Source organism: Nelumbo nucifera, chromosome 6 (assembly GCF_055504915.1).
Source record: "Nelumbo nucifera cultivar China Antique chromosome 6, China Antique-T2T, whole genome shotgun sequence".
In the NCBI taxonomy this organism is placed as follows: domain Eukaryota; kingdom Viridiplantae; phylum Streptophyta; class Magnoliopsida; order Proteales; family Nelumbonaceae; genus Nelumbo; species Nelumbo nucifera.
Window position 1 is genome coordinate 17,270,419 of NC_142654.1, and position 10,003 is coordinate 17,280,421.

Genomic DNA, 10,003 nt, shown 5'->3' on the forward strand with positions numbered 1-10,003 from the left:
TTGTGCCATCAAATTTAACAGTAGTAATTTAAAAAGTATTATCTGACATTCTCCCATACCCCATAGATCCTTCTCCAAAGGATTTTGGTTCCTTCCCACCTGTTTCCATACTGATCACACCACAAAGACCTCACAAATACTCCCTTAACACGTCTGAAACAGAACTTATGCAGTAATCCAGCACAAACTATAGATCTGAACTACTCCCTTAACAGCCCAGTAGTGAAATCAGAACGGTAGAAGCAAATTGGGTAGGTCAAAAGACACTAGAACTGACATGTTCTCAGTAGAAACCCCAGAACCAGCCTAGAGAGAAAAACAAAAGACTCAGCCGCTCCTTCCAGAAGATCCCAATCACTTCCTACAAGCTATCGATCTCATAAAGGAACTACTTTCTGCTCAGAAACCACTAAGCACTAGTACCAATTGAAGGTTTAGCCCCCTAAACCTTAATCTGATCCAAAGAACTCAGATTCTTCCTAGTTATTGGTGATCTCCAAGATTGCAGATCTTGGGCAGCAAGAATTTGTCCAATCAACTTGCAATAATCAGGCAAGACAGACTAAAATATCCAACCCTAATACATCCTTATGTAGCCGACTAGAAGAAGCCTACATAGGAACCCTAGCAAGCCCTAAACCTTGCTCTGATACCAAGATGGATGGTGCTGTTCACAGTCGATCAGTATTCTGATGTAGTTTCAGCAAGAAAACCAAAAGAGAAATAAGAGAAAGCAGAAGAAAGAAGAGAGGAAGAGAAGGGAAGAAAATAGAAGAAAAATAAAAAGAGAAAGGGAATAGAAGATCTCAACCAGTTTCTGCCGCCCAGATTTGGTATTTATATGTTTCTATTATAACAAGATTTACAATGACATTTATGCCCCTGTCTCCCAACACACTCCTTAATAAACAATAACAACAATAATAAACACAACTATAGTAGGCCCAGTAAGGCCAGAAAGACTAATAACAAGGCCAAAAATGCTAATAATAGGTAAAAAAAAAAAAAGACAACTAATATGACAGGGAATTCACTAAATTACTAGACTGTTTCTCCACATTTTTCATCTCTACTGCCACTAGACTACTTCTCCATGCTCAAGCCAATCCTCTATCTGGTGTTGCAAGGATTCTTCATGATCAATATTCTGACTGTGCACATCAGCATGCTGAAGTTGATGGAGCTCCCTTTCCAAGTTGCTTATAGTAGCTGCAATATTTCTACCCTTCTCTCAACCCCAAGTTGACAAAGTTCTTTTCACTATGTTTCGTCTCTGCACAACTAGACCATGGGTTTATTGCCAACAAGATTGAAATACTTCCATAAACCCGGTCTCCTTTGTCTACCATTCTTCAAATTTTAGAATTTTCCTACCTCGATACTATTGTACTAACTTCAACAAAAGTGGAGCGTGGTCACTTGCAACCATGGGGAGGTGATTAACACAGCTAAAATGAAGGTCTTCCGCCATTCTAAATATACCAATTTAACAAATAACTAAGTTTATTTTCTAATTACATGTCAAAAGCATTTGAAACTAGTGCTACACATTTACTTATTGGGTCAGGACCAGGTTTGCTATTTACCTAGATCAGATCTAACCAATTAACAGCACCATTTGAGATAAAAAAGGAATATAAACATGAAAAAAATTAGTTTGGAGCTCGAAAGAGTCATTGAATTCCTCCATCCATTCATGAAAAGAAATTTTGGGCCAAAACAATTTTCTCCATGTGGAAAATTAGATAATTTATATATTAAAACTAAATGAAGGTTAATTTTGAAGTATACTAGTTTAAAACACAAGGCTAACAATATATAGATTTGCAAAGGGTCAGCACATGGCATGGGCCAAGAATCAAAATACAATATTCCAGCCCATGCCATGTGTTGGACCTTTGAGAATTTCATATGGCGCACCCTGTATTATCAATATTCTGGCAATAATTCACATTTTTCTTCGAATTTTAGATGCATGCTTTAAGTTTTATCAATGTGTTTGAATGGTATAAGGCGATGGTGTGAGCGGGCTGAGCTTTGAAGTTGGGGGAATTTGGGTTTTAGAGAAAGTCTTAGCTGGGGAAGATACTAAGGAATGGAGTCAAAAAGATTTGAAGTCCCCTTCTAAAGGGAAGAGTTCCCCAATTTAATTATAGACAAGCTAGGAGACTATGCATGATGCATGTATGTATGGAAGGAGTAAAGATACCAAAACAATTAACTTCCAAGCCGGTTAGGTACTTAGGCTAGGGCTCAGACCCCTAAATTGATTCGACAAGGACACGAGTTAGGCCGTAGAATAAAGATTGATCAATGTTTTAAAAACCGATCTGAAATTGGAACTGTTTTATCCACTGGTTTTCGGGTTAATGGTTTGATCATCTGGTTTGAATGGCCCATTTTGATAAAAAAATAATTAAAATAAAAAACATTCAAAAACCATTGAATGGGTTGGCGGTTTAACTACCCAGGTCAATGGGCCATTAACTAATTCAACAGTTTTTTGCTAGGAACCGAATTTGAGGTAAAACGAAACTGGTTACTTAAACGGTTCTCGGGTTGAATGGTCTGACTGTCCGGATTAATGGCAGTGCAAAAACATTGGGATCAACTACCTCCGGCCTATGAAAGCAAGGCTATCATTATCACCTTCTCACAATCCCACCATGTGTCACTTGTAGAAGGCCCTAATGTATGGGAATTGAACGTCTTGTGCAATATGAACTTATGTAAAAAGTGTATAGGGGATGCACCAGATTTCACATCTGCTCCCCACAGATCGTGCCCCGAAAACACCCTACAGCAAATCCCAATCATGTATTGGAAACATCTCTCAATGACCAAGTAAAGGAGATGTCCCCAATGCACACTGAGATGTGCATGTAGAGCATTTTTGGGATGCGCTCTGTGGGGCACAGATGTGAACTCAATGCACCACGGTCCACAAAAGCATGTTGCGGTCAGTAGCTAGGTCCTTGTTCACGTTCCGTGATGAGTAACCACATGCAATCAGCCTATGAACCAAGGTTCGTAGTGGTATACAAGTCAAGTCCAACCTCTTACAAATGAAAGAGGCATCACCAATAACAAAATCGGGAATTTGGGAAGAGGTAAAGAGGTAGAGAAGATTTGGGGGTTTGGTTGTGGTTGGAATTTGGGAAGGATTTGAGTTTCATATATGGTTGATACTTGATAGGCTCTTAATTTTCTCTGCATAGACCTGAGGTTGTAGCAAAGGCTTGGGATAAAATCCCGCCTACATGTACCAAAAGAGTTCACATCTGTGCCCCCCGATGCCCTACAGTACATCTCAATCTTGTATTGGGAACATCTCCCGTCTTTAGATTTTGTTTCTGGTGAATCAGAACCAATGCATTTCGATTCTTACGGTCTTCTCTCTTAGTTTGATCTTGATCTCTCATAGGAGACATATCAGAGGTCAGAAGGGTGTTTCTCAAGAGGGTTGCTCTTTTGCTTCTTAATTTAATTTGTATCATCTTCATAGTCTCTTGCATTTGTAATGCATTGATTTTATTTCCTCTCTATCCATACACATAAATGGCTTTTTAAACCTCATAAATCTTGTGTTTCTTGCATTTATTTTGTATTTTATCTTTTTACTATTTAATTGCATTTGCAATTAAGGCTGTGTTTAGTTGCAGTGCAACTTTATTTGCACTAGTACAAATTGTATGGGAGTGTAAATGAAAAAAATCCAAACTCTCATTTAATTTTTTTTTGGGGTTTTACTTTATTCTGTTTTATGTCTTAATTTATTTCATTTGTATTGCAATCAGACAAGATAGGCTAAATTTTGAAACAACAATAAGTTAGAATTTACACTCAAATCATTTGTACAAATACAAATATGTATGGCAAATACAAGATTTTTCATTTCTACATATTTGTATTTGAAAAAAGTACAGCAAATACAAATACATACAGTATAAATACACACAAAATACAATATTTTGCACTGGACATATTTGTATTTGTACTCTTTCCAAACTGAGCATATGAAAAAGTATATGAGACCATCAAATGCTCCCAACGGAAATTTTGGAGCAATTATCAAAAAGCAAAGAGAGGTTTTGGAGGTCAACTAAACAACCGCTCAACCACTGGAGAAACAAGTTTTTTAAGTGATCCAAGATTCATTCGATGTTCTACCAAAAGAGGTTCATTTGATGCAAATGTGGCATCTACATGAGCTATCATATTGTATTTATGTGCATCCTAATCATACCACAAAAAACGGTTCATTTAGGCTGTTTGGTTTGAAAGAAAAGGTAGGGAAAGGAAGGGAAAAGTAAGAAAATCTTTACAAACCTTGTATAGGTTTCCCTATCTTTCCCTTCCTTTTCCTATTTTTTTCCTTTAAATCAAACACAGTCTTAGGAAACCTTCCTACTTGATCCAGTTATAAAACCATTTTCACTATTATTATCAAATGGGGTTCTAAACTTTTAATTGGGTCATTATGTTAGGATACCCTAAATGACCTACCTTGTACATGACAATTTATTTTGGGCCTGAAAAAGGAGTCCTCACTTTGCTCTTCCTGCCCTCTATTTATTTACACAGCAAATAAAGTAAAAAAAAAATACTTACAAGACCCTACATAGAATATGAATTAAAATAGTAAGAAATGATTTAAGGGCTCAAAATTTAACAATAGACATGTTATGAAAGATAGCAAAATGTAAATATTAGACACATGTAACCGATCTCATGTAGTTGAGAGGAGGCTCAGAATAGATGATGTTCATGGCGATGACCTTGTTAAATTTACAATGGGATCTGCTCACAACAAAAACTATCCCAACACACTTCCAACATGAGCATATTTCACCATGAGACTGGAACTCATCATCATGTCTGTGATGTGTGAACACAGATCATGTTGAAATGTATTGGAACAATTTTTTGTTTTGAACAGATCCCAACTCCACTTTTAGAGGTAAAAGTTCCAAAATTTCAAACAAGATGGACTGTAGGTGTGATGTTAAATGTATAGAATTGAACACATAATAGCCAATCAAAGAGGTGCGCCCCATCCAATCAACTGTTAGGATCAGCCCTAATGGCAGAAACAGAAACAGGTGAAATTGTTTGGGGGTCTTTTCCTTGTTATTATGGCAACGGATTAGCTGTTATCCTGCTACCAGACAAGATATCTAAACGACCCAAAATTACAATACGAACTGGGGTGGGGCCAACAAAAACACATCATCATTCACAATATGGCCCACAACGAGGATCCAAACGCCTAGCTCGCTGTCTTGTCTTGCGCATGTGCTACATTACATCATAAAACAGGAAAAGCCCATCTCTTGCTCCTTATGTAAGCCTCATTCATAGACTCTCTCTCTCTTTCTCTCTCATATTCAGAGGGTTGTTGAGTGAACATGGGCAATTTCTTAGAAGAAAAAAAAAAAGAATGAATAATGCCCATTTAACTTTGTTGGTCTAATAGGACTGAATTTTCATTTTATATTGAAACTCTAAAGCCCTAATCAATATTTTGCTCTATTAAGGCTTAACTGAAAGAATAATAAGTGATCTCTTTCTCTCCAGATTTGCCTTCAGTTTTTCAAGCAGGGATGGTCATGCGTTGTATAACATTAGTCAGGGTGTTCATTATATGATCCAATTGTCAAATTGAACTGAACCAAACTAAAATTGGTTGTCTGGTCTGGTCTGGTCTGGTCTGGTCTGGAAAATTTTAAAATTTAAGTTTATGGTTTCAGTCAGATTTCCTGAATTTGAAAACCAGACCAAACTGTAAACCAAATATACAAGTATTCATTTAACATTTAAACATATTACATAACTCTTTACTATATAAGATCAATTAAATTAATAAGATTTTAAACCCAATTAATCATTAAACACCTAACCAAACAAAACAATTAAAAAGCATATTCTCCAACCAAAAAGAGAAGGGAAAACACATCCAGGTGTAAATTGTGGATATAATTATATGAAAATAATAAGTGTTAACATTTCAATTTGATATTTGAATTATATTTGTTATTTATGCAAGTACATTTGTTATTTGGGCTTTTTTATTAAGTTATACCCAATAGAATTAAGGGTGAAACCTGTTTGGTCGAATTCAGATCACCCTAGTTCGGATCTTTGGATCAGATTCGGATCCCCTCCCCCTTCCCTATCCGATCCAATATATGCTATATATTTATTTATATAAATATATATAATACATATATATATATGTTATTTATTTATTTATAAATATATTATTTATATTGTATTTTTGTAATTTTTTATATTATTTAATATTTTATAGAAAAAATATGTATATATGTGATGAAAAGAATTAAAAAATACTTGTATTTTTTGTTTTTCTTTATTTAAATTGGTATATTTTATTTTTATTTTAATAATTTATTATTATTTTTTAAATAAATCGAATCAGATCAAATCCAAATATCTGACTTCCCTATTGGATTTGAATTCCAATCCATATCTATCCATTCGGATCAGACCGGATTCGGATATACCCTGATTTTAATCCAATCCAATCCATCTGCATCCCTAAATAGAATGGCCCAAAACATATTTGAAACTGGGTCAGGCTGTTTTCTGATCTGGTTTTTATACTAAAACGGTTTGGTCTAATCTAATAATTTCTTAGACTGAATTTTTTATTTGATCTAATATCTTTTTTTCAAACCAGACCAGACCGGACCATTTCATTAGACACTAAACTAGGTAAGTAATTGAACATAAGCAAGTTTTATCCCATTTCTACCTATTAATGAAATTTTAATTGCAAAGTAAAATAGACAAAAAAAAAAGAAATGGAATATCCCCAAGTAAAGCTAAAAGGTTAGAGTTCAACATTTGGATTTCAATGGGCGTAGGCACTAAATACAACATAGAAAAGAAAGAGGGCCCCATATCAACTGTTTTGTACCCTTCCTCAACCCAAATATTTGAAAAGGAAAAACAAGAGAATAAAGAGAATAAAGAGATTAGTGCTTGCAATTTGGACCAAACAAAATACAACAGGAGGGGAGGTGGCAAGCAGCTTTAGAGTCTTCCATATCACAGCAGGAGATGGCACTCATAGCTAATTACTACATGTTCTCAGTGTTGAGAAATTTATCAAAAACAAAGTGTTCAATGTTGAGAGGACCCACAATTTGATGGGTCCCACATAAGAGAGCTTCCCAACCCTCTGATTGATGAATCATTCCTGGAGCTATTTCCACTGCCCAAATAATATTAATTTGCATCAAAAGCTCACATTCAGATCATATCATAAGCTGTTTTTTCAGTCCAAAATAATCTCCACATTGGGACCCTTTGAATTTGATGGTGGGTCTGATCACCAAATGTGTGACAGTGGTAAGTTACAGGGAGTCAAGGGACCAGCCCGTTCAACTAGTAACTAGGGCTGTTGCCTCTAAAAATGTTTGGGGTAGGGATGACTGATGAGGACGACCTATCTGTAAAGAGAAGAGAAGAAAGCTACTTTGTTCCAACCCACTCAATTCAGTCAGGGATCCGTAGAAGTGAATAATGACCATTGCCCACACTCTGTCTCTCTTTTTCCTGCTTTTGGATGCTGTTTTCATTTAAAATTTTCAAAATGCAATGCAGCTTTTTAGCCGTTGAGTCCACAACACACCCTCTTTCTCTCTGCGAGACCAAGGGAAGAAAGGAAGTCTCTGAACTCTTGGAATCTCTTTCTGATCACTGAAACACGCTTCCATGTCTTCATCCAATCTACCCTTCTCAGATTTCTCCTTTCTTTTATCAATTGTAGCATGATTTGACTCTGGCAGTTCAGAAGGAGAGGAGGGAGGGATGAAGGGTATGAAGGGAAGATTTCTGAAGAAACTGAAATCCATGCGACCCATCAGTTTCACTAAACCAGGCCTCGTTCTGCAGGCGAATGCATCAGATGGGTTCTTAGATCCCTTGCCGCACGATTCCACCAACTGGGTATTTCAGAGTCCACCAGTTTCGCAAGAGAAAGATCAGAAGATCAGTAGTCATGGCAATCTCCCCATGTTGCAGACTGAAATCATGGACGGTGAAGAACTGACGAGAGACGTGGAAGACGAGGACATTGAAGAAACGGAGCTCGGCAGTGACGACTCTGGGAACAAGGAGAACATCGGGCCCCCCATAAAGGCCAAAGACCCATTACCCGCCAAGGAAAACTCAGAGGTTTCCATCTTTACAGAGTCTGGAAGCTATAATCTTCGGAGTGGTCCATTGTCAGAGCTCGATGTGTCGTCCTTCCGGCTGCCTGACCCAACACCAGCGAAGGATAACTCAGGGAATCCCCACTCGTCAGGGTCCGACACGTGTAATATCCGGCGACCGGACTTGAATTCCGGGAGCCTATTTGATCCAAATCTGCTGGCAACCTTCCAGCAGGCAGTGATGATAGGCCACATGAGACCAAGAGAGACAGAGAGAAAAGCCAGAATTGAACAAATGGGCACAGAGAAAGAAGAGGAACCACCTTGTAAACTTCCCCGGATAGAACACGATACTCTGTCAGAATTCCAGGAGAGGTGCCCACCAGGGGGAAGAGACTCTGTGATTCTCTATACAACAAGCCTTCGGGGGATAAGGAAAACGTTCGAGGACTGCAGAAGCATAAGGTTTCTGTTGGGCAGCTTTCGAATTCTGTTCTACGAGAGAGATGTGTCAATGCACATGGGGTTCAGGGAGGAACTGTGGAGGATCATGGGCGGCAGAGTGGTTCCTCCAAGGCTGTTCATAAGGGGAAGATACATCGGAGGAGCCGACGAGGTGGTGAGCTTGCACGAGCAAGGGAAGCTCCTGCCCCTCTTGCAAGGAGTCCCGGCCGATCGCTCCGGTGCCCCATGCGACGGCTGCGCAGGGATACGCTTCGTGCTGTGCTTTAACTGCAATGGCAGTTGCAAAGTCAATGACACTCCCGATGAAAGGACTGATGATGGATGGCCCAACCGCTGCCCAGAATGCAACGAGAATGGATTGATCATCTGCCCCATGTGCTGCTAGGAATTCACTCGTTCCTGGCTCTTGATCAGCTGTTTACATAATAACATGTACTGGTTTTCTTATTATTTTGATTTCATGGTGCTTTGAGTTGAGGAATTAATTAACTGAAACCACTGGTGTTCTGTGAATCAGTTTGAGTACAATGGGATCACCATTTGATGATGAAATTTCAACTTTCAGCAGAATAAAATCTCTCTCTCTCTCTCCCTTTTTCAGGAAGTTGACGAAGAAAGAGCATTCTTTCTTTCTTGTTAATGGAATCAGATCATTTCCCCTATTGAAAGAATGGATTGTTAGTTTGCTTCTTCCCCCTGCGTAGAAAGAATTAATTCTGTTATTCCACGGTGGACGTGGAGACTACTCTTAGAATATACTTGCAACCAGAACCTTTACAATTTAAATTAAGTTATTACCCCAAAAAAAAGAGTGAAAAGAAAAGTCGACAAGGTGGGGGACCCATGTAAAAGAATTATGTACCACTTTATCTCAGTGTCTCTGTTAATGATCCCACCATGTGCAGACAGCAGACTGCAAGGATGAAGAAGAACCCAAGAGGTGCATAAACTCGAATTCTTGAATTCCTCCTGCAAGTGGGAGAGGAGAGAAGAGTGGAAGGGCACGTGGACGCCTGGACCTAATATTTCCCGTGAAAAATTTTGTATCCTACATGGCTACATTACATATCGTTGGCCCTAAGTGGGTTGATTGTGGTCCGAACCGGGCCAGGCTTAGGGCCTGTGATAGGCTATAGCATGGGCCTAGGGCCATCTCAGCCCAGGTTTGCCTGAAACATAAACCCGGGACGGGCCTGGTTGGACTTGATTCCGGGCCTAGGACTTTTATGTATATCCCATGTAATATGTGTATAAAATTATTTTACACATTATATTATATATAATATGTATTATAGATTTATAGGTGCTATAATATAATATTTACATATAAAATATAAAAGTGTAACCATTGTCCATGA

General features: G+C 38.2%; 1 protein-coding gene across 1 annotated transcript; it reads left to right on the forward strand.

The window, feature by feature from the left end:
• Positions 1 to 7,143: 7,143 nt before the first annotated feature.
• On the forward strand, positions 7,144 to 9,249 carry LOC104590759 (uncharacterized). Its single transcript, XM_010249506.3, has one exon. The coding sequence runs from the start codon at positions 7,837 to 7,839 to the stop codon at positions 9,028 to 9,030; it is 1,194 nt and encodes a 397-aa protein (XP_010247808.1). The 5' UTR covers positions 7,144 to 7,836; the 3' UTR covers positions 9,031 to 9,249.
• Positions 9,250 to 10,003: the final 754 nt, after the last annotated feature.

Excerpts from the sequence above, each read along its gene's own strand:
- LOC104590759 (XM_010249506.3), top strand. The coding sequence starts at position 7,837 with ATGAAGGGTATGAAGGGAAGATTTCTGAAGAAACTGAAATCCATGCGA.